We start from the raw sequence: 24901 nt of genomic DNA on the forward strand, positions 1-24901 counted from the left end.
TCCTTCCTTCCTTCCTTCCTTCCTTCCTTCCTTCCTTCCTTCCTCCCTCCCTCCCTCCCTCCCTCCCTCCCTCCCTCCCTCCCTCCCTCCCTCCCTCCCAAGTTTCTTGGGTTAGATAGGAAGCATTCTTGGTTTGCTCTGGGCTTTTACTTAATAGAATCTCTTGGAACCTCTTCTCCTCAAGCATATTCTTCTTGCTACTCTAGAATCTTTTCTTTTAAACCCTTGCCTTCTGCCTTAGAATGGGCACTAAGTATTGGTTCCAAGCAGAAGAGCGGGAAGCAGTGGGCACGCGTGATTCATTCACATGTTTGAATTGAATGGAATAGTCACTAAAAGGGTAAAAGCTCCGTGGCGAGGAGACCCGGCCGTGGAAGGATAGCCTCTGTTCATTGGGAGCCAGGGAGAAGGTTAGGGTGCCATATGGAATTCCTGTTGAAGAAACTCCTTGCCAAGGGGGATGGGCCCCTTCTTCGCAAGTGGCAGCCATTAAGGATTGCCGGGGGCACTGAGAGTTTTCCGTGACTTGCCCAGGATCACACAATCAGTAGAGGGCAGAGGTGAGACTTAAACCTAGGTCTCCCTGACTTTGGGATCCATTCTCTCGACACAGAATCGTAGAATTTTTAAACTGAAAGAATCCTTCCCCTCCCTCTTCTACTTTTCTTAAACAGATGAGAAAATGGAGCCCTAGAAAAGGGAAAAGACATCCCTGCGCACACACACACGCACACACACACACACACACACACACAGTCAGTGATAGGTAGGCACCTTCCATATAGGTAGACATTTTGCTGGAGTGAGCCTCGGAGTCGGCAAGATTCAAACGTTTTATTCTCTCTCCTGATGAAACTGCTTGACTGTGTGACCCTAGGTAAGTCCCTGAGCTTCTCAGTGCCCCAGCCCGCTTTCTGAGACTACAAAGTACGGCACATGCGCTCATGTGCATTGGTCCAGGGGGTTTCCTCCCTGGGAATTCCCTGTACTAATGGAATCACGCGCTCAGACAGACTGACAGGGGGAGACGAGACAGATCGGGGCGCCGATCCAGAGGCCGTGTGGAAATCTGGCAGAGCTTCCTCGCTGGTGGCCCAGAGTCTGCCTCCCTGTGGCTACCTGGTGGCCAGAGGGCAGAAGCCTCTGCCAGGCGGGGAAGCGTCCAGGCTGACCTGAACGGAGGGAAGCTGGGATCCTTTCGGTGTCCGCTGGGGAAGGGGTTTCTGCTGAAAACCTATTCGTGTTCCAGGAAATCCCTGCCAGTCCTTTCCGAGTCAAAGTGGACCCTTCGCACGACGCCAGCAAAGTCAGAGCGGAGGGCCCTGGGCTCAGTAAGGCAGGTAAGAAGCGTTGGGAGGAGCGGATTGGCAAGCCAGCAGAAAGAAAGAAAGAAAGATAAATAAGGCGTGGGCGATGGCTTATCTCAACAATAAGCAGATCTTGTATCAAGAATGTTGGTTGGGAAATAGGAAACACTTATATCGGGGCACCTTTCCAGATGGGGAAAAAAATAGACTCGGGCTAGGGAAGCCCCAGAGCGGGGACTCTTGGGCAGACCTGCCAGACCAGTTCCCAGGGAGAGCCGCCGGCCCACCTTTTACTTCAAAGTCTTTCTTTCTAGGGCTGGAAAATGGAAAACCGACTCACTTCACCGTCTTCACCAAGGGGGCCGGGAAAGCCCCCCTGGACGTGCAGTTCGCCGGTCCCCAGGCCGGGGGCGCCGTCCGGGATCTGGACATCATCGACAACTACGACTATTCCCACACCGTGAAGTACACGCCTGTCCAGCAGGTGGGTGTCTTTCTCCTGGGCCAGGCCCTCGGCCGGGGCCACTTCTGTTCGGCCTCTCGAGCAGGGTCCGTGAGTCCCCGGGGGCCGCTGGGAAGGGTCTGACCTTTAGCAGGCTGTGTACAGCCTTATCTGGGAGGGAGATCCTGGAATTGCTCCGGCAGCTCGAGGCCAGACTCGGGCAAACAGATAGGGAGGCTCTCCTCGTTCTGGCCTTTCCTGCTCAGAGGAGCTACTCCGTCCCAGCCTGGGCCGTGTTTGTGGGGCCTGGCTGGGTGCCGTCGGCTCCTCGTGTGCGGGGCTTTTTGTTCTCATTTGCGTGGATGGAGGAGCCTGACTCTGGGGCTCAGATGTCCAGCCACCGAGGCCTGTTCTGTGTCCGGCGGGCCTCGAAGTGGCCTGGGAGGAGGCGCCAAGCGCTTGCACAGTCCCAGACCGAGTTTCCCCGAAACAGGCTAAGTTGGAGGCGGATCCGAAGGAGCGTTAACTCCTTCAGGTGCTCAGAACGGTTCACAGTCCAGGATTCTGCCTGGCCCAAGAGGCCACGCACTGGGCGTCGAGGCCGGGATCATCGGTCCTGTTAGCCAAGATCGGAGCTGCCTGAGGAGTTGGGCAGCCGGACAGTGTCCTGAAGGTCCAGGGCTTCGGCCGCTGCACACATAAACCTAGAAAGGAAAGAGGCCGAGCCTGGACTCCTGGTACGACGGAGGGGAAACTGAGGCTCAGGGCAGCTGTTGTTGGTGGAATGTCCCCCAGACCTACAGCTGGAAAGTTTCTCAGACAATCCAGGCTCATCTCCTCTTTTTTACAGAGGGGGAAACTGAGGCTCAGGGCAGCTGTCACTCACTGAATATCCCATAGATCTATAGCTGGAGAGTTTCTCAGACAATCCAGGCTCATCTCCTCTTTTTTACAGAGGGGGAAACTGAGGCCCAGGGCAGCTGTCACTCACTGAATGTCCCCCAGATCTACAGCTGGAGAGTTTCTCAGACAATCCAGGCTCATCTCTTTTTTACAGAGGGGGAAACTGAGGCCCAGGGCAGCTGTCACTCACTGAATATCAGGCATGCAAGGTTATAAAAGTATCCGTCCTGTGCTGGAAGGACCCTCAGAAGCATCCAGTCCAATCCTCTCATTTTGCAGAAAAGGAAACTAAGACTCAGGAAGGCTAAACCTTAGCCCGGCTTTGCCCAGGGAGGCCGTGTCAGTGGTGGCACCGGAGCAAAGGCTCTTTGTCGAGCTCTTCCTGCCGCCTTCCTTTTAGAGAAGCCCCCTGAGGCGGCTCGGGGGAGCCCGGCGGGGCCTCGCTGCTCTCTGGCCGAGGCGTGGGATGGTCTGGGAGCTCTGGAAGAGCCTGCAGGCCGTCTCGTTTGACTCTCAGCTTTTGGGGAAAACCCTCTGAGGCTTGGACATGGGCTTGCCCAGAGCCCCTGCGGGGGACTTTGCAGAGCGATCTGGTGAAAGCTCTGAAAGCGTCCCTGGGGCCGTGCATGGGGCTGAAGGGCGCGTTTGGCCATCCTGGTGGTGGAATAATCCACGTTCTTCTTATTTTAGTTTTTTGGTCCTCCCCTTCTGACTTAGAATCAATGCTGTGTAGAGCTCCAAGGCGGAAGGTAAGGGCGAGGCCATGGGGGTGAGGTGACTTGCCCAGGGCCACCCAGCTGGGAAGTGTCCGAGGCCGGATTTGAACCCAGGACCTTCCCGTCCCTAGGTCCGGCTCTCCTTCCACTGAGCCACCCAGCTGCCCCCTCATCCATCCGATAAAGCTCGACTTACCTTTTGGTGACGCCCCTCTTGGACATGCCGTGATTTAATTGTCTGGCTCTTCCATGGGGGTTTAGGAACTTAAAGAAAAGGCTTTTGGTTACTGTTTTTCAATGTAATTCGCTGCCTTTGGAGCCCTGCGTGTGGGCTTTTGTGCATTTAAAAGTGTCCAGATGGGGTCCCCAGAGCGGGCGGCCCGGGGGTCCTCGGCACCCAAGCGGTTAAGGAGGCTGCTCGGAGGCGGCTCCCCACATCGGTGTGTGCCTCGCCACGAGGCCTCCCGCCCATCGGCACACCTTGGAGCGCCGCCTCCCCGGGGAGAGCTCGGCCTCCCTCTCTGGCACTGCTGCCCTGCCCACCATGCCCAGCCTCCCGCGCCCCTCGGTCTGCTTGCCCGGCTGCCCTCTGCCTTTCCTCCCCGCTACAGAAGCCATCTGGGGGGCCCCTCCGAGGACCCCAAGGCCCTCGTCCCTACGTCCCAGGCCATTGTTTCCTCTCTGCTATCCCTTCTCGCAGCAGGAGGCAATTAGACAGGGCGAAGGCGGCTGGCATTCTCAGCCCTCGGGGAGGATTCTCTGCTTTGGTCGCCCTCGAACCCCAGGAATCTGGATCCCCCAAAGCCAGGGAAGCCGCCGGGAAGAAGGAAATTGGGGCTGCCTTGTCTGGTCTCCGGGAGTATCTGGGAAGTCCCTGGGTCTGGCCTCTGGCCACTGCCTTTGGCTCGTCCTAACACACCGATGGATGTCCGGAAGTGTTTGCCAGAGCTTGGGAGAGGGTGGAGGAAAGAGAACCCTGCCATAAGCCCAGAGCCCTTTGTCACCTGGGCTGGGGAAGCTTTACTTTACTATGCTTTTACTTAAATGTTAGGAGGAAAGAGAACCCATTTCTTTTTTTTCCTTTTTAAAACCCTCACCTTCTGTCTTGGAGTCAATACTGTGTATTGCCACTCTTCTGTCTTGGAGTCAATATTGAGTATTGGCTCTAAGGCAGAAGAGTGGTAAGGGTGGGCAATGGGGGTCAAGTGACTTGCCCAGGGTCACACAGCTGGGAAGTGTCTGAGACCAGATTTGAACCCAGGACCTCCTGTCTCTAGGCCTGACTCTCAATCCACTGAGCTACCCAGCTGCCCCCGAGAACCCATTTCTTGATTGTCTTTAGCCCCATCCCCTTCCAACTCATCATTCAGACGGGAGGACCCCGTTTGATCCCTTCCTTGGGGAGCCCATTGCCGTGTTCTATTTAGCCAAGGTCTGTCTTTCTTTGATCTTATCACCATGGCAAGACTTGGCAAAATGCTGAAAAGCAGAAAAGTCAGGCCTTCCTGGGAGCAAAGATAACGCAGCAACCTGGCCTGTTCTAGATGGAACATCTTTGGGGTTTTTCTCTTTCCCATGACGTCTCCTTTCCTAGGTGCTCACTAACCTTTCTTCTCTTGCATGGCCCATTCTAGAATTCTGCCCTCAACCATCCGTACTTTGCTGCCCTGCCATTTCGGATTCTTCCCCTTCCTTTCTTGAAAATCAACACCCTCACCCCTCTTTTGCCCTGCTTTCTGGTTCATTCTTGAGTGTATTCACCAGTTCATTCAGAAGCCAAGGAGGGGGAAGTGTCTGGGCTGACTTCACCTGGGGCTCCAGGCTCCTCTTCAGCCTGGTTGTTCTGTCCCTTTCAGTGCAGAGGTCCTTCCCTTTGGCAGAAGAGAAGAACCAGAATAGGCAGCTCTGCCCAGCGTATTGACAGTTCTTCGGCCCTCCTTTTCTCCCCAATATAGATTTGAAGACCCATCGCCAGCTGCAGCTCATTTTGGGTTACTTGTACCCTGGAACTATTCTTAGCAGACCATTGCATTTTTTTTTTAATTTTTCCTTTGTCACCTGGACTTGCCTTTCAGTCATCTAAATATCTTTTAGAATTCTTCCCTCTGTTGAGGAGATCCCCGTGGCTCCATGCCTGGCTCTTCAGATAGTTCCCTATTGTTTCCTCTGAAGTGTCCTCAGAAGTTCATTCTTGATAACTTGCCACCTTGGGCTGATTTTCCCCCTTAAATGTTAGCCCTCATGATTCTACTCCTTCCTTTGAACTCTTTGAAAGCTATTCTAGTGTGTTTGGCAGATTCTGCTCAGCTTTTCTCTCCTTTATCATATAATCTAGGAAGAAATCAATGCCTTTCCGATCACAAGCTTTCTTTCCTGTGACATTCTGATACAGAGCAGACTTTCTCCTTGATGGTGCTTTCTTTCACCTTTTGGAGGATGAATTTATCTTTATGGCAAATCAGTGAGTTAATAGCTCATTGGCTTCTAATGAAGAAAGAGAAGTTGAGCTGATATCTGGATAATGGAAGGGACTCTATCACTACTCCAGCATTCTTCTCAGCTTTTTTTCATGAATTCATCTATTTCCTCCTCCTGTCCTGGTGGTCTGTAGTTTATTCTGATAACAAAATTGCTTTTCTTTCTGTCTCCACTGATCTTCCACCCAGATGTTTCTCACCATGCCTCTGGTTTTTGTCCTATGAGGATATGTTCTTATTATGTGATGTTCCCGTCTTCTTTTCCCCTATCCCGCTTCTTCTGAATAGACCATATTGGACCCATCCAAAGCCACATTCCAGTCCTGGAATTCTATTGTACCAAATCTTACTGATAGCCATGAGCTCAAAATTGCCTCTTTTTTGTTAGGCCTAATTCACCTGCTTGTGCCTTTATGTACAGACTATCAGAGCCGTGGACTTTTCTCCTGGCATCCTTCTTGAATTTTGTTTCCTGTGAACACCTAGCCTCTCAACTGTTTTCTCATCTTCTTACATCATAGCTACCTTCTGCCATATGTCATGAATATACATGCACCCTTTCCTTCCCTTTTTGGGTTCTAAAGTGCTTTTGAATACATCAGAAACAATTCTTCAGATTCTTTCATTTCTGTCCAAAAATCCAAATGCCATTTTCAGGTAAGATGAGAAGAATATAATTTTCTTTAAAAATCAAATTAAATTTTATTGTTGGCTGTTTGGGGAAAGGAGTTAGAGAATTTTTGTCCTTGGTTATTGTGGGAGAAGACAAGGCCAGAACCCTTTTGTCAGTCTGAGTGCCTCGTGATGAATAATCAGGCAACCTAACTGTTGGTAAGCTTCTGTAATCATTGGCTTCTTAATGTCTGGTGAGCTGAAGCATTCAGGGGAACTTTGGGAGGTCAGCGATTTCTGGAAAACAAGGAAATTTGGAAGTACCGAGAGCATTTGCTAACTGCGGCTAAAATCCAATATCAAAAAACAGCTGCGTGCCATAGCTGGGTTGGGAGTCGAAAGACTTGAGTTCAAATCTCAGCCCTGCCCCTGAGTAGCTGTGCTCCCTCTCCCCGAGCCTCTGTGTCCTTATTTCTAAAATGAGGATTGTTGAATCCAGTTCACTTCTAAAGGCTCTTCCAGTTTAGGGTTTTATCCTGAGAACTATCTAATTTGGGGTTTGCATGAGCTTTGCAATAATCTGACTTAGAAGTGTGTTTTGTCAAGAAATGCTAATCCTGCTTGTGGTTAGTTTTTTGGAGGGGGAAACTCGTATTATTCTAAATTGCTACTGTTCTGAGGCTTAACAAGGAAGGACGGAGCTCTCCCAAGGGCTATAAGATGACAGGGGAAATGTTTATCCCTTTTCTCCTACATTTTTCTTGCGGGCTGATTTTTGTTCTAGTTACCCTCCGCACTTGGAGGATAACTTGCCTCTGGTAGCCAGCCTCTCCATGGCTATTTTGGCTCGGGGGCAGCTGGACTTTCCTTCGGGCATCAGATCCTTTGCTTGGTGGGGATTGGAGGGTTGGGGAGTCAAACCTGCCAGGGGTGGAGAAGTAAGCAAATACTGAGTCCAGCCAAGCTGGAGCTGATGCTGGGGTGGACAAAAGGCACATTCAGTGTGGAACCTGCAGAGGCTTCCTGCAGAGGCCCTGGCCAGGGCTCACAGTGGCCTTCCTGTCTTGTCCTTCACCCTGTGTCCTCGATACGACTTCAGACGCTACGTGTGCTCGTCTCCTGGTGGCTCACTACTGACCTCCATACGTTCCCCCTTCCCGGCCAACGGTGTGAGCGAAACTCCCTTCCCTGTTGGAATAAGGCAGCCCCTCGTGCCTTCACCTCCTTGTTTTCTGGTTTGCACATTCTGCCTTGTTTTCTCTGGGGATCGGCCGGGTCACCGCCTCGAAAGGCCAGAGAAGGTGTGACCAGGCCACTGTCCACTCCTATTATGGACACATGTCTTTGGGAGAAACAAGAAAGGGCCAGGCTTCAATGACACATCAGTGGGCCGAGATCCAAAGCATTTTCTGAACAAGGGCCTTGTTTTTGTTTGTTTCAGGGCAGCACACAAGTCCTGGTGACCTATGGTGGAGATCCGATACCCAAAAGCCCTTTTGTGGTAGAGGTCGCTGCCCCTCTGGATTTGAGCAAGATAAAGCTCAACGGGCTGGAGAACCGTAAGTGGGCTCCCAGGGGCAAGGGGGCTCCCTAAGGACTGGTCATCAGGAAGGTCCACTGAGAAATGAGAAGCGGTGCCCCGATTTATCTTAAAATTAGGATTAGAGTCAGTGACACTTTGGAGAGTGCTTTCAGCAGGCATTCTTGGGTTCGAATCCCAGCTCTGCCACTCACTAGCTGGGGGTCACCTTCCTCACCCTCAGCCAGGTTTGTGAATGGAGGACCCTCTCAGATGTCTTTCTTCTTTTTTTTTCTTTTCCCCCCATTTTTATTTAATTGATTAATTTAGAATATTTTTTCATGGTTACATGATTCATGTTCTTTCCCTCCCCTCTTCCCTCCCCTCTCCCAGGGCTGACAAGCATTTCCACTGGGTTTTACATGTATCATTGTTCAAAACCTATTTCTATATTATCAATATTTGCAATAGAGAGATCATTTAAAGTCACCATCCTCAATCATATCCCCATCGAACCATGTGATCAATCACATGTTTTTCTTCTGCATTTCTGCTCCCACAGTTCTTCCTCTGGATGTGGATAGTTTTCTTTCTCGTAAGTCCCTCAGAGTTGTCCTGGGTCATTGCATTGCTGCTAGTGGAGAAGTCCATTACAATTGATTTTGTCACAGTGTATCAGTCTCTGTGTACAATGTTCTCCTGGCTCTGCTCCTTTCACTCTGCATCAATTCCTGGAGGTCTTTCCAGTTCACGTGGAATTCCTCCAGTTCATTATTCCTTTGAGCACAATAGTATTCTGGGTGACAATTCTTAAGAACATTTCCTGTGAAGATTAATGGAAAGGACTGAGGTATTTAGCCTGGAGAATGTCTCTCGTCTTCTTTCCCTGTCCCAGTCACTTTCCATGGCATCTCTCCCTTCCATTCCCATTTCTCCATTTCCACTCCTGTCACCCCATTTGGGCCTCCATCACCTCTTTTCTTCATTATTATAATGGCCTCCCAAATGGAGGGCTCCATTTTTTTTTTCCTTTTTCTGGTTCATCTTCATCATAGCTGCCAAAAATCTCACCTCTGACACTGGATATGTGAACTTGACTGCTATTCTCTGGGCAGCTCTCTTCGCTCAACTGTGCGAGGGTTTTTAGCCACAGCTCCATAAATTTAAAAATAATTTTTTTTGATGGCTGCATTTCAATTGAATTGGTTTCCTTTATGATCCTGTGACTTTTATGTATTTTACAATCTGATTTTGAGAAAAGGAGTCCATAGGCTTCCCCAGCGGGGACCGTGACCCAAAGATATTTATAAACTCCTTTCTCTACGATTGTGAGCCTCAAAACAGGTACCAAGTCTGCCTTGGTGAATGGAATTTCCTTCCCAGAAATCCCCTATCCAAGTGAAATCTCAGGTCCTAACTTAAAAAAACAACAACAAAAAAACAGCAAAACTTAGATTGTCAAGCTCTCTGGCCTCCAAGAACTTCTCAGAATCTAAGGGAAGTGGAGGCCACAGTAGACACACATTTACATTGTGCCCCCTCACTTTCCTCCTGGAACAAGGGTCCAGATGCTGTATAGACGATGCTCTGAAGACATTTAAGCCCAGGTGTGGCAGGTACATTCTTGGCCAGTGGCTCCTTTACCTTGTAAGCCATTGCTGGTCTCTGCAGGTTTTGACTGAGCCAGTTCTTGAGGCCCCTGGGCCGTATGAGGAACTCACCAGCGTGACAGACGCCGGCCAGGTCCGAGCACACGTCCCTCTGATGGTCACAACCTCCATAGTGACCGTGGAGAATTCTGAGTGCGTGGTCAGCTCCCTTAGAGGAAGGCGGCACACTCATGAGGAAGTGGCATTTTGCCCCAACAGGCAAAGAGGTGGCTCCAAAAAATGTCCTCCACCTATTTATTTACCTGTTTTAGAGTACTTGGTTTGGCGATGCGGGCAATGTTTCCCTCAGCCCTGAGCGGGTGCCCAGGCAAGTCACAGCTTCCCTTTGTGGAGAGTATTTTGCCTGTTTGTTAAAAATAGCACCATAACTTCTTGGCCGAGTGACAAGTCTTACAGTAAAGTCATTAGGCCTCCTAAGCATCCGTTTGTTTCCCAGAACTGGCTTTGCTCTGTGCCCCACTGATGCATTCCCTTCCCCTTCTTTCTACTGTCGGCTGTATGTTGAGCCGAGGACACAGGGTGGACTTTGGGGCAGATGAAAAAGTGCAGCTGAGTGACCATCGATCAGTTATGACCTCTCAGTGTCCCCAAGATTCAATTAAGCACTTGCTATGTCCCAGACCCAGTGCGAGGCAAGGGGGGGGGATACAAAGACAAAAAGAAAAGAAATAGCCCCTGCCTTCGAGGAGTTTACATTCTACCAAGGGGTAAAGAAAACATGCATGATTAAGGACATGGTAGAGTCGTTTCAGGAGTCTAGGGAGAGTGCTAACCCCTCTGGGGATCAGGAGGTGTCTTCTGTTAGAACATGGCACCCAAGATGTAGACTCTAAAGGATGACTATTATAAATAGTAATAATATGGAAATAGTCTTAATCAGTGATACATGTAAAACCCAGAGGAACTGCTCGTTGGCTGTGGGAGGAGAGAAAGAACATGAATCATGTAACCATGGGAAAACAGCCTCAATTAATTAATTAAATAAATGAGCTTAATTAAAAAAGAAACAACATGGCACCCAAGATGTAGACTCTAAACGACCACTATTACAAATAGTAATAATATGGAAGTAGGTCTTGATCAATGATACATGTAAAACCCAGTGGAACTGCTCATTGGCTGTGGGAGGAGAGAAAGAACATGAATCATGTAACCATGGGAAAATAACCTCAATTAATTAATTAAATAAATGAGCTTAATTAAAAAAAAAAAAACATGGCACCCAAGATGTAGACTCTAAATGACCACTATTGCAAATAGTAATAATATGGAAGTAGGTCTTGATCAATGATACATGTAAAACCCAGTGGAACTGCTCGTTGGCTGTGGGAAGAGGGGAGGGAAAGAACATATCATGTAACCATGGAAAAATAGCCTAAATTAATTAATTGAATAAAGAAACTTAATTAAAAAAAAAAGAACATGGCACCCAAATTATCCTCTGAAGGAAACTAGGGATTCTTAGGAGACCCACGTCAGGAGAAGAGAGCCTTCCATTTATGGTGTGGCTAGCACAATTTGAGATCTGGATGCATACACACATACCTAGTGTGGATTCAAGATGTCCTGCATTGGGGTGGGCAGGGAGTTATTGCGCTGGGAGAGCCCCATGTGTTTAAAGTTCTGGTCTAGATCCCTTCCAAAACAGTGTGGGCATAGCTCTTCACCAAAGAGGGTTAAAGGTATGACCCCTCTGGACGTCCCCCCAAGATTTCTCCTCTGTCTAGTCTAGTCCTAACTATTTTTTGGAGATAGCCTAGTGTTGTGTTTAGAGAGCTGGCCTTGAACCCAGGAAGATCTAGGTCTGACACATACTTGCCCGTTCTATAACCTGGTCGAAAAGCGTCTGATCTCTCAGTTCTAGACAACGTTCTATACGTTGCAACATTGGTGCCAGTCTGCCGAGAATTTTGTGTAATGCGTGTCTCCACCACAGATCTGGCCTAAAACGAAACCCAGGCTGCCACTGTACCCCAGCACGACTTCTACAAGTGCTTCCTTTTGAGATCTCACAGCCACCAGGAATCGCCCAAATTCTCATATAGACTCCAGTCCTCTGTGGCTCCTAGACTTCACGTTCCTACTCTGTTTCTCCTCTTCTAGGAGTGGAAGTTGGAAAGGACCAGGAGTTCATGGTGGATACCAAAGGGGCCGGAGGGCAAGGCAAATTGGACGTGACAATTTTGAGCCCCACTAGACAAGTGGTACCATGCCTGGTGGCTCCCGTCATGGGCAAAGATTATAGCACCGCCAAGTACATCCCCAAGGAAGAAGGCTTGTATGCGGTGGATGTGAGTTATGATGGGAACCCCATTCCAGGAAGCCCATTTACTGTGGAAGCCTCCCTGCCCCCAGATCCAACAAAGGTAAAGGTCTTTCCTTTCCTCTTACCAGTTTGAAGACTTGGAATTTTCTGCCTTTGGGTCCTCTCGTTCTCCTATTTCATTCCTTCTGGGGCTCCAGGAATTCCGACTTGTGTGCACACTATTGACTTTGGTCTTACCTGCTTTTGTGTTGCTTTGCCTGGTCATGGGTAGGGCATGTTGACTTTGGAGGCCATGAGAAGGTAAATGGCTTCCTCTTGGTTGGTATTTGGGTCAAAGGGGACCACCTTTACCCGAATCCCTTCAAAGAAATGGAAGCTGTGATGATTCAAAAAGGGGGAGAGAAAGGCAAGGAGAGGCAGTGGCAAGAGATCCCATCATGGCAGTCATGGCTGATTGAACGTTCCTCCTCCTGCTCTCATGTTAGCTCGGAGGGGGCCAACCACTAACTCATCTCCTTGCCCGTTTTGGCTTGAGGGCCCTGAGCTGTGAGGTCCTTCTCTGCCCTTCTTGTAGCCCTTCAGGATGGCCTGAGCTCATGAAGGACACCTCCAGGACAGGCACCACACAGACTACTTAATAGTATCAGCATTTACGTAGCACCTAAAGGTTTGCCAACTCCAGGAGATAAATGCTATGATTGTCTAATTTTGTAGAGGAGGAAAGTGAGGCCCAGAGAGATTACACAGCAGTCCAATAAATGTCAGAGATCTGTGGGAAAACTTTGACAAGATTGTCTCCAGTGGAAGTCATTTTAGAAGGCAGCCCAAATCACAAAAATAGCTCTATTTTTGACCCAGATCATTGCATTATTGGGAATAATGTACTTTTTTTTTTTAAACCTTCTGTCTTACTGTGTCTCAGTTCCAAAGCAGAAGTGCTATAAAGGCTAGGCATTTGGAGTTAAGTGATTTGCCCAGGGTCCTACAGCTAGGAATAATATACTTTTACAATTGCCAAGAGAAAGTCTTTTATTTTTAAAAAACAGATAGTTGTAGCAAATTTGCAAAAAAAAAAAAAAAAACAACTGGAAGCAACTGGAATGCCCAACAGTAGGGAATTTGGTTGAACAAATTGTTGTCAGTTAATATTATTATATTGGAATTAAAATCAACAATATGAGTAATGTAAGGAAACCTGGAGAGACTTTTATCAAGCAAAGACCTTTTTCAGATTCTACTTGCTTGCTTCTTATATTGGCACTTTCTTCCATCTGGGTCGAGGACTGGAAGACCACTGAGGTCCTTTTCTACTCCTCAGTTCTGGAATTCGTTTTAATAACATCAAGTGGGAAACAAACTAAAGGAAGATTCCCCTGACTGACTCTATAAGAATAAAAGTTGCTAGGGATAAGTGGGCCAATGGAAGATAGAGTAACTGAGAAGTCATGCCACTTTATGCCCCAAAATAACCTTTGCAAAATATGAATTATTTCAAAGCAAGTTGGTGGGATATTTTCTCTTCAGCTTCTAATTTTTTAAAATAGGAAGCTAGACAGGCGACGATGGGAAGAGCTGGTCTTGAAATACTGTGCTTTGCTAAATATTTGGCCCACCTCTTCCCCGGACCCTTATCCTCCAGGGTTTGGCCCGGAGGTCCGGTTGATCAGGTCGTGTAAGAGGGATGAAGGAGGCGTCGAGGAGATGTACGGGGCCAAGCCTTCTCCTGTGGTTTTTCACCAGTGGGCCACTTGGATATCGATGTCTTGATGAGGCCCTTCTCTGCCTCGTGGCCATTGATTTATAGCATTTCTCTCTGCCTTTGCTTACCCAGTTTGACCTCTAATGCGTGTCCAAGTGACCAATCCATACCCCAGTCGTGTTGGACTGGCTGGTGGTGCTGGCATGCCCTGCTCATTTGGAGCTTGGGTGTAGGGACGGGTCACGCAGAATAATGCCCCTTTGCCCTTCCTTTTGTAGGTGAAGGCCCACGGCCCCGGTCTGGAAGGGGGCTACGTGGGAAATCCCGCCGAGTTCACCATCGACACCAAAGGAGCTGGCACAGGGGGCTTGGGCCTGACGGTGGAAGGTCCGTGTGAAGCCAAAATCGAGTGCTCGGACAATGGGGACGGGACCTGTTCGGTGTCTTACCTTCCAACCAAACCTGGTGAATACTTCGTCAACATCCTCTTTGAAGAGGTCCATATTCCTGGGTCTCCCTTTAAAGCAGACATCGAAATGCCCTTCGATCCCTCCAAAGTGGTGGCCAGCGGCCCCGGGCTCGAACGTGGGAAAGTGGGAGAAGCTGGCATCCTCAATGTCGACTGTTCAGAGGCCGGGTATGGGGTGTTGGGCATGGAAGCCGTATCCGATGCGGGGGTCAAAGCGGATGTCCACATCCAGAATAACAAAGATGGAACTTATGCGGTGACCTATGTGCCTCTCGCTGCGGGCATGTATACGCTGACCCTGAATTACGGAGGAGAGCAAGTGCCAATGTTCCCTGCTCGGGTCAAGGTGGATCCAGCCATAGATACAAGCAAAATTAAAGTCTACGGGCCTGGCATTGAAGGAAAAGGTAAGAGACACACTTTCATTTCCTGGTCCTCGAGGAGGCAAATGGGTTAGTGTCAAATGGAGCCAACACTGAAACTTATTTAAGCCCGTCTTCTCGTCAGGGCGCAGGCAGGTGACACTTCTAAAAATCCAATTTCCTGGCCAAGATCTCAATGTGTGGCAAGTGGTTTTTAGCAACATAGATAGGTATATTTTCAATTCCTTGTAGAACCAATTTTTGACAATTGTTTTCTGACATTTTAAGATTCAGATTTTCTTCCCACCTGCATGCCCAAAGGCAATAAATTGTCCAATATAGAGTAAACCAGTATTTTTATGCAGTACATATTTGGAGGAGGTTTTTTTTTAGGTTTTTTTTTTTTTTTTTATTGGTGTGATAGACCGCCCAGTGCCAAGCTGAGAGGCAGGAGCAGAGAGATAGCACAGTACTATACTATAAGAATTGTCTGTATAAGACTTGGTACTATTCACAGTTTCAGACCTCTCAGGTAAGTCTTAGAATGTATTGCCCATGGACCTATGAGAAAGAACGCTATCCACATCCAGAGAAAGAACTGTGGGAGCGGAACACAGAAGAAAAACAACTGCTTGATCACATGGGTTGATGGGGATATGATTGGGGATGTAGACTCTAAACGATCACCCTAGTGCAAATGTTAATAATATGGAAATGGGTCTTGATCAATGACACATGTAAAACCCAGTGGAATTTCTCATTGGCTCTGGGAGGGGATGGGAGGAGAGGAGGGAAAGAACATGAATCGTGCAACCACGGGAAAACTACTCTAAATTAATTAAATAAATAAACTTGAATTCTTAAAAAAGAATATATTATCCATGGATAAAGGAGGAACAACTGTACACGTGACCATATAATAATATACTTTATTTTTACTGTATTTACTGTTGGTAATATCTTACTGTATGTTGAATTTCTCAATTAAATTTTATTATACGTTTGTATGTACAAGAAAATCCTGTTCTATATGAGGTCTGCAGGTGTGTACTTATATCCATGGTTTCACCCCCCGCCATAGCCCTTGGGACTTGTCCCCTGCCAAAATACGTCCATGTGTTGAGAGTAGCTAGAACTGCTCTTTGGTTGCTCCCTTTGTGACTTTCTCTTCCTGGGCACAAGATCAATTTTTTTTTTAAAACAATTGTTTCTGCAGACGTGTTTCGGGAAGCCACAACCAACTTCACAGTCGACTCCCGTCCTCTGACGAAGGTTGGAGGAGACCATATCAAAACCACCATCGCCAACCCCTCTGGAGCCTTCACAGACTACCTCATCAAAGACAATGCAGATGGGACTTACGATGTCGAGTACACACCATTTGAAAAAGGTGGGTTGGCTTTCTCTAGTTATGACACGTAAACTACTGTGTTCTTAATTATTATTTCTTAAAAAACAGATTTGGGAGGTTGGTAGGTGGTTCATTGGATAGAGCCAGTCCTAGAAATGGGACGTCCTGGGGTCAGATGTGGTCTCTGACACTTCCTATATGTGTGACCCTGGGCAAGTCACTTGAACCCTATTGCCTAGCCCTTCCTACTCTTCTGCCTTGGATTCTAAGAAGGAAGGTAAGGGTTTTTAAAAAAAAAAAAAACACAACAATCAAATGTTTGATTGGTCTTGGTGTATTTGATTTGATTTTTTTCTCCAATGATCTTAAAATTTTTTTTTGAGTCTGACCTAGATTTTTTCGTAATCAGCGATCCTTTTTAGAAAGCATATGAAAGGTGACTTTTTGAAAGATTGGTAATCGGGGGCAGCTAGGTGGCTCAGTGGATTGAGAGCCAGGCCTGGAGATATGGAGGTCCTGGGTTCAAATCTGACCTCAGACACTTCCTAGCTGAATGACCCTGGACATGTCATTTAGCCCCCATTGCCTACCCCTTACTTCTCTTCTGCCTTGGAGTCAATACACAGTATTGATTCTAAAATGGAAGGTAAAGTTTAAAAAAAAAAAAAGAAAAGAAAGAGTGGAAATGATGATGACAGTGATAATCATAACAATGATAATAGGAGAGACACTTCTGGTGGAGTGGACAGGAAGTTGGCCTCGGAGCCAAGAAGATCCTTCGTGGCATAAGTCATTTAACCTTTCAGTGGTTTAGGCCAGTGGTGTCAAGTTCAAGGTCTAAATATTGATGTAGAAAACCACAAACTAAGATCTAGCTCGTATTAGATTTTTGTTTATTTTATTAACATTTCCCAGTTGTACTCTAATCGGTTATTACCACACTTTCGAGTTTGCTTTAGTTAAGTCTAAGATAAGATCCATGAAAGCGAAAGGGTTGACTTGTATTGGTACAAGGGGGTTCCTCATCTGGGAGTTCCCTGTACCAGACTCAGTCAGAGGATCCAGTCCCTTGTCCTGGTTGTTAATAAAAAGAACATTTAAATGTTGGTCGGACTTCCAAAGACTTCGTGTATTGGATTCCTATCTCAGCTATCTTATGAGACAGGTAATACTGATAGTCGTGTCTAGAAACACATTTTATTTTATTTTATTTATTTTTTCCAAATCTGTTTTCTTTTTTTAATTTATTTAATAATTTTTATTTTTTAGAAAAGTTATCATGGTTACATGATTCATGTTCTTACTTTCCCCTTCACCCCCTGACCTTCTCCCCCCCACCCCATAGTCAACGTGCATTTCCACTGGTTTTAATGTGTCATCGATCAAGACTTATTTCCAAATTGTTGATAGTTGCATTGGGGTGCTAGTTTCGAGTCTACATCCCCAATCATGTCCGCCTCAACCCAAGTGTTCAATCAGTTGTTTTTCTTCTGTTTCCACTCCTGTAGTACTTCCTCTGAATGTGGGTAGCATTCTTTTCCATAAATCCCTCAGAATCGTCCTGGGTCATTGCATTGCTGCTGGTATAGACATCCATTACATTCTATTTTACTACAGTGTATCAGTCTCTGTGTACAATGTAGAACCACATTTTAAAGATGAGGAAACAAGTCTGGAGAGGTTATGTCTTGTCTGTTGTTATTCGGCTAGGAAATACCGGGTTTGAGATTGGAATCAATGTCTGCCTTGTCCATGTCCAGCGTTATTCTACTGATGACCCAGTGTTGATTGTTACCCAAAATGCTTAATGGGTGTTTTGTGTTATTTTTTAAATTAGTGATATGTATTTTTTAAAGTTTTTAAATTTAATTTATTTAGAATATTTTTCCATGGTTACATGAATCGTGTTCTTTCCGTACCCTCCTCCCACCCCATCCCGTAGCCAGTGAGCAATTCCAGTGATATATATATATATATATATATATATATATATTTTTTTTTTTTTTTTTTTTTAAATTTTAAACCCTTAACTTCTGTGTATTGACTTATAGGTGGAAGATTGGTAAGGGTAGGCAATGGGGGTCAAGTGACTTGCCCAGGGTCACACAGCTGGGAAGTGTCTGAGGCCGGATTTGAACCTAAGACCTCCTGTCTCTAGGCCTGGCTCTCAATCCACTGAGCTACCCAGCTGCCCCCCTGATATATATTTTAAAAAATCTTCATTTCTGAATATGCCCTTTCCCTATCCCCTACCCAGAGAACCATTCCTTCTAGGGAGTGAGACTGGAACTCGAAGGTGAGAAAATTCCCTCTGCCATGGTAGTACTTTATAACCAGAAAAACCTCTTATTTTAATATAGTTCAGGAAAATGAATCAGTGTACCAATGGAATTTGACAGTATATATTGGGTTGGTCCACACCTCCTGAGAACCCAGCATAGCTTCTTGTATCTGCCTCAGGCCCAACTTGATCTCTTTGTGTATCTTTTTTAAATAGGCCTCCACACAGTGGAAGTAACATACGATGACATACCTGTGCCCAATAGCCCCTTCCAAGTGGCGGTCACTGAAGGCTGTCATCCATCTAGAGTGCAAGCCCAAGGACCTGGATTGAAAGAAGGCTTTACCAACAAGCCCAATCCCTTCACTGTGGTTACCAGGTAGGGAACCTGTGAGATTTCCATTGACAACCCTTAAAAACACAAGAGGATCCCAAGGAGTCAAGGTGGGCTATTGGCCTTAGGGGATTCCCTTTGTTGCTACAGAAATAGTCTTATTTCTGGTAACTTGGGGTGGAAACATCTGCTTTAGCTTCAAGGAAGAGAGACGCTATGTTTTCTATAAAGACTCATGAACCAGAGCAGGTTCATGACTCTCCTTGCCTAGATTGGGGTTGATGGCACAGGGAATAGTGGTGACACACAATAATAGCCAAGCAGATAGACCTTTGGACTCTCTCTGGTTGGTAGAGAAGATGGGAGTGATCACAGAAAGAGCTGCCATGCCAAGGATTCTGAATTGAGTACTTACTGTTCCCTCTTACTCCTCCCCCCATTTTCAGAGGAGCAGGAATCGGGGGCCTTGGAATAACTGTGGAGGGACCATCGGAGTCGAAGATAAGTTGCAAAGATAACAAAGATGGCAGCTGTAGTGCGGAATACATCCCATTTGTGCCAGGAGATTATGATGTTAATATCACGTATGGAAACGAGCACGTGCCCGGTAAGATGTGAATGGGTGTAATTCTGGTATGTGATTGGTTTGAGCCTCTGTCCAAGATGAGTAGGACTTGGGAAAAATGGGCCGTGAGGTCACCTCTTTCTGAATGTAATTTTGGCCTCGGCCATGTTGGATATTCCGTTTGGTGGTCTTCCTTCTGCCCACCCATGTAATAATGGGGAAAACCATCTGGGAAGCCCCCTGAGCAGGTCCCCACTTTGGAACAATGAGAAGGAAGGTAGGGCATTTCCTGAGGGCCAGACTTGAAACACATGTCTGATTTTAAGAGCCCGTTGGGACTTAGTTCTTTGTTCACAAGATAAACAGATGCTTTTTGTTTAGCCAGGCACTGGGTTCAAAGAAATGCTGGGCCAACACTGTAAATGTTTGTTTGTTTTTTTGTCTGGGTCTCTCAAAGCTCTTACGAGGTCTCTGTGACGTACTCCCCAGCTGGGTCCCCAAGGAGCTAGTCATCTCTCCTGGGAGGGAGGCTTGCTGGATTCCTGTCCTGGGCTTGTTTGCTGGGATGGGATGGGGATGATGCTTTACTCTGATCGCCCCTTCTCCTTGGTAATCTAGAGGAGAATTCCAGTTTAGAGACAGGGTTAACCATAGGTTCTCGATGTCACCGCCTCCTACCGTTGGACCCCAGTCTGCTGGTGATGCCCATCAAGAGAAGATGTCTCCCTCTAAACACTTGTTTAATTTAATTTAATATCAGATTCTTGTTCCTGAGTGGCTAGGAGGGAAGCAAGAGAAACCCCCTACCAATCAGGTGGGCTGATTTTGTTTCCAGGTTCTAGTGGCCCTTGGCCTCTGTCTAGTCATAGCATCCCTATTTCTGTTTCTCACCCTCCCACCTCCCTCCTCTGCTTCCCAGGGTGCACTAAGCTGGCTCCTAAGCCTGGCCTCCCAAAGATGAAGTCAAGCCATGACTTTTTAAAGGCCAAATACAAAGTTTCTTTTATGAAAACAGGACTTTGTGCTCTGAAAACTCCAGCTGAGTGTTTAGCAAGGCAGCTTTAATATTCTCAGCTCCCGAGGGAAGAGTATCGTCCTGCCTTGCCCCAAATAGTGTTTCCTTTGGCTTGGGAATCCACTTTTCAGGTGTTGGTCCAGCTGTAAATGGAGCCTGACTCTCCCAAGCATTTTGCATTTGAAATTTCTGGTGGGGGTGCGGCATCTCCGTTGCTGCTCAAGACAGATATGGCTAGCATTCCATGAGCTCTTATCAGGTCATCTTGGGATATGGCTTTGTTCAAGGAACTCTATTGCAGAAGAGAGAACTCCTTGATTTTCCAAATGTGCATTAGTCATACTAATCTGTTAAGGAAATCATATCAGAAGGATTAGAGAACCCAGGCTTATTGGTTAGAGCGATGGACTTGGCGTCAGAGTTCAAATTCCACCACAGACACGTATTTGTTGTGTGACCTTGGACAAGTCTTATAACTTCTGGGCCTCATTTTCCTGAGCTGTAAAATGAGGAGGTTGGACCTGAAGACCCCTTTGGTTTCATCTAGCTCTATAGCTATGGTACTGTGATCTATTGTTTTAGTTTGCCCAGCGTCCCCCAGAGGGAGAAGTCTGAAGAAGTAAGATGGGGTCTGGTTTGGAGAGCCTTGAGGATTTTATATTTGATCTTAGTGGTTATAGAGCCCGTGGAGTTGTACCAGTGCAAGCCAACCCTCTCTCTGTCATGGATCTTCCCTTAGTCTTGCCTAAAGCAATGGACAGATAAATCTAGGATATAGGAGGTGGCACAGAGATCACTGAGTCTATGGGAGCCCACGACAATCCCTGGGCTAATGATAACAATAACAGGGGTTGGTATCTGGATAGTTCTTTAAGGTTTACAAGCTTTTCCACATTCATTATCTCATTTGATCCTTTCAGTGACCCAGGAAGGAAGCAGCATTATTATCCCATTTTTTCAGATGAGGTGACTGAGGCAGACAGAAGGGCCCAGGGTCATACAGTTAGTGTTGGGGGCTCCACTTTGAGGTTTCTGAGCCTGGTCACTGGTGAGTGTGTAAAGAGAAGTCTTCTACCCCAGCATATGGACAGAGCTTCCACCTCCTGATGGAAAAGAACTCCCTCCAGGCTTTAGAAGTCACTTTGGCTCTCCGCAGGTTGCCCTCCTAGTTCTTCTAGTGTCTCCCTTCCCTGAGGTGATAAGCGCCCCAAGGAAAGGCCTGCGTGTCTCTAGCACCCCTGCCCCCTCTCTGAGCCTGGCCCCCAGTGTCCGAGAGCCAGTGGCTTCCTTGCTTCTGTGGCCCCTGGAATGGGTTGTCTTTGAGCCTTCTTTCAGAGCCACAGATCTCCTTTGAGAAAGAAAGCAGATGTCTGTCTCCCGGCTGACATCTGGACAAGACCCCGGTTGGGAAAAGGAGGGTCGTGTTTCTTGGTGTGGTCTTTGCTGGTTACCCCTTAGATTCACCCTTTTAAACATGCTTGGCTGTGGAGGAACCAGACTTAGCTTTGTCAGACAGAGGTCCTGTTGGACCTGGGTTTACAGCTCCTAAATAGTGTTCAGCCAGAGCCTCCCTTTTGGCACGGCGGGGACTTTGCCTTCTCATTCTCTCTCTCTCTGCGGGGACAGAAGCTTTTTCCTCATCAGGGGTCTTGTTAAGTCATCCAAAAAGCCCCTCTTCTTAGGCCATCCCAGGTGTGTGGCGACAGAGGTTTGAGTTCATTCAGAACCCCGTCTTCTTTCTGCTGGAAGGCCTCCACACGTCTCCAGCCTTCTCCCCTCTCTCATCTGCTGCGGGTGGGCTAGAAGGGGAGGGGACCCTCTGAGAACAGGTTGAGAGCTTGGGCAGAGGTTGGGATTCCTGCCACCCTCTGGAAGGAGACCTCTCCAGCCTCTAGTCAGAAGGGAGACCTCCCCATCGCCTGTGTCCACCGAGGAGGCAGGAGAGGGAGCTCTGCAGTGCAAGAAGGGTGTGAGTGAAAAGCCCAGGCTTTCCGCCTCCACTTTGGGGTGGGTAACTCGGGGTCTTGTTTGCTTCTCTTACAGGCAGTCCCTTCAGGATCCCCGTGAAAGACGTCATTGACCCCAGCAAGGTTAAGATCGCCGGCCCCGGCCTGGGGATGGGCGTCAGGGCCAAAGTCCCACAGTCCTTCACGGTGGACAGCAGCCAGGCTGGCCTGGCTCCCCTGGAAGTCTTGGTCTTGGGGCCCAGAGGTGAGCCGAGGGATTGTCCCATTTCTGCCTGGGCGTCTGGGCAGTGAGAGAGAGGCCGAGATAGGCCGGTGGATCTGGCATCCAGGCCTGCCTCTCCGGCCAGGTTCCTGGGAAAGTCACATACCTCCTCGCCTCGCGAGACAGAACGAGAAGTGGCTGCTTGGGGTGGGCAGAGAGTTTCTTCAGTGAGGGGTTCCTTCCCCCAGAGAGATCCCACAAAAAAAATTGTGTGGAATTGTGTGTCCAAGAGAAGCCCCTTCCGCCGTGGCGCGTGACTTCTGGGCGTTCTCCCCTCACCTCTCGTTCCTTGGCGGGCTCTTGGATGAAGACTGAATATACTTTAGGCCGCCCCACGCCATGCCCTGTTCTCCTTCTGGTGCCGGGCCTCGTGGGACAGAGGATGTAGAGCCTTGGAAGGAAGAAGGGTGGCGGGGAGGGAGGGCTCGACGCCGACATCGTCTGGGCCGCCCCAGCACCCTCCACTAATGGCTTTCTAATTCCAGCGGACGAGATGGACTCCCAGGCCCGGCGCAGCCCCCTGCAAGCCATTTCAGATTTCTTTAGAGGTGACCGGCAGGGGGATTTTAATGAGACAGGTTGGCACTGCCACGTTGGCCCATGCTACCAATCGCCTTGTGTGTGCTACTTGCCTGTCCCTCTGCCCTTCGCCCCCTCTGCTTCGCCTGACTGCTACACTGAGCCCGTTGGGGCTGTTAACCTCCCCAGAGGGGGCTGGGGCTCTAACCGGGGGTGGGCAGGGGGTGGGGGTCCTGCTCCTCTCAGCTGGCCGCTTGAGCCGTCCTTGTCACCCATCGCTTGCAGGGCCGGGCTTTGAGCTGCTGCTGCTGTTGCACGTGATTGGAAGCCCCTGCCTCACCCCAACCCCAGAACACCCCCCACACACACATGGGCTGGCCTGATGGCACTCTCCATGCACTGCCCCCAAAGAAGGCCACTTTCCCCTGCTCGTGCCAGAGCATTTGCCTCTTTTTGCCTCAAAATGAGCACGTGCCGGCTATCACCTACTAACCTACCTTGGCTGCCAGAGCACGTCCGGCGTGGCACGATAGCCTTGGCTGGAATGACCGAACGAGCAAAAACTGTCTCATTAAGAGGGACCCAGGAGGGACGGCCAGGCCTGGGAGATCCTAGCGGGGTGACCCTGGGCCAGTCACCTCACCCCCTTGCCTCGGCCTTGCCCTTCTGGCTTAGAGTGGATATAAAGACAGAGGGTGAAAAGAAAAGGGAAGCGTAGTCCAGGAGAGGCTGCCCTGGAAGTGTAACAAGACTGTCGCCCTTCACGGGCAGTTGTTTGTTCAACGTGAGGCCTACACCTGGGCCCTGCCAGAAGATTTGTGCTCTGGACTCAGGTCCGAATCCACGTTCTGACCCAAACCAGGGCCATGCGGGGAGCTCCCCAGGCCTGCCCTCCTCAGAGCTGTCCCCTTCGTTCCCTAGGCCTGGTGGAACCAGTGACAGTGGCCGACAATGGAGACGGCACGCACACGGTGACGTACACCCCCTCCCAGGAAGGACCTTACATGGTGTCGGTCAAGTACGCCGACGAGGATATCCCTCACAGGTAGGGGAAGGGCTCAGCCCTCTGGGCTTGCTCACGACCTTTCATTTGAGGGGGAAGGGCGTCATTTGAACCCCAAGAACTCGGCCTCGTCGAAGGGAGTGCGCCGTGTGTCTGTTCCTCCCCACCCAGACCATCCCTTGGCACAAAAAAGCATCTCATAGCAAGGCTGGCCGTGGAGACACCATGCCGTGCCCCTGGTCCTCCGGGCTTTGGGAGCAGCTCCATGACTACCAACAGAAGGATTTCCACTATTTCTTGGTCTTTCCATTCCCATTCCCTGTCTAGGTCACTGGTGGGTCTGCCTCTTTCTGCTTCGCATCAGTTCCAATAAGTCTTCCTTTGCCTCTTAGGCATAGCTTCTTATGGCGCATTGACCCATCAGCCATCTGCTTTTAAGCTGTTTGCAAGAATTTCTGTAGCAGGTGCCGGGCACTGTGCTGAGTGCTGGCAGGTACAAAGAAGGGAGAAGACAAGACGGTGCTTACTCTCGAGGAGCTCAGCCTACCATGGAGGAGGCACATGTCGAGGAGGAATGTGGGAATTATAGAAAGAGGAGGAGGGGCAAATCAATCCAAGGGAAAGCACTGGGATTGGGGAAAGGGGGAGGAAGCCTGGGAAAGGCTTCTTCCAGAAGGTGTGATTGGAGCTGAGTCCTGAAGATGTGGAGTAAAGAGAGCATCCCAGGTGGGGGGCATGGCTAGTGTAGACACATGGAGTCAGGAGAAGAATAGAAACAATTTGGATCACACAGTCTGGGCTGGAGGGAAGCCAGTTAGAAAGCCTGGTAAGGTAGGAAGGAGCCGGCTCTTGGGAAGAGCTTTGAGTCCCAAGTGGAGGACTTTGTATTTGATCCTAGAGGAAATGTTGAGTCACTGGAATTTATTGAGCAGGACGTGACCTAGTGCCTTAGGAAAAACATTTTGATGGCTGAAAATAGAATATGTATAAGAAGTTAGGAGGGGCTCGAGGCTGGGGGACCAATTAGACTATTGCTGTAGCCCAGGTAAGAGGTGACATGACCTTGAAGTTAGGTGATGGCAATGGGTGAGAGAGAGAGAGAGTGAGAGAGAGAGAGAGAGAGAGAGAGAGAGAGAGAGAGACAGAGGGAGAGAGAGAGAGA

General features: G+C 48.5%; 1 protein-coding gene across 1 annotated transcript in view; it reads left to right on the top strand.

The window, feature by feature from the left end:
- Positions 1–24901, top strand: part of LOC123246871 (filamin-B-like) — a 163277-nt gene that overhangs the window by 107144 nt on the left and 31232 nt on the right. The window contains exons 13-23 of the mRNA XM_044675653.1: positions 457–521; positions 1183–1340; positions 1622–1791; positions 7899–8016; positions 11750–12012; positions 13890–14487; positions 15659–15832; positions 18291–18453; positions 18855–19015; positions 22032–22199; positions 23658–23781. Of these exons, the coding sequence (XP_044531588.1) occupies positions 457–521; positions 1183–1340; positions 1622–1791; positions 7899–8016; positions 11750–12012; positions 13890–14487; positions 15659–15832; positions 18291–18453; positions 18855–19015; positions 22032–22199; positions 23658–23781 (2162 nt within the window). The remainder of the gene's footprint in view (positions 1–456; positions 522–1182; positions 1341–1621; positions 1792–7898; positions 8017–11749; positions 12013–13889; positions 14488–15658; positions 15833–18290; positions 18454–18854; positions 19016–22031; positions 22200–23657; positions 23782–24901) is intronic.

This window comes from Gracilinanus agilis, chromosome 1 (genome assembly GCF_016433145.1).
Source record: "Gracilinanus agilis isolate LMUSP501 chromosome 1, AgileGrace, whole genome shotgun sequence".
In the NCBI taxonomy this organism is placed as follows: domain Eukaryota; kingdom Metazoa; phylum Chordata; class Mammalia; order Didelphimorphia; family Didelphidae; genus Gracilinanus; species Gracilinanus agilis.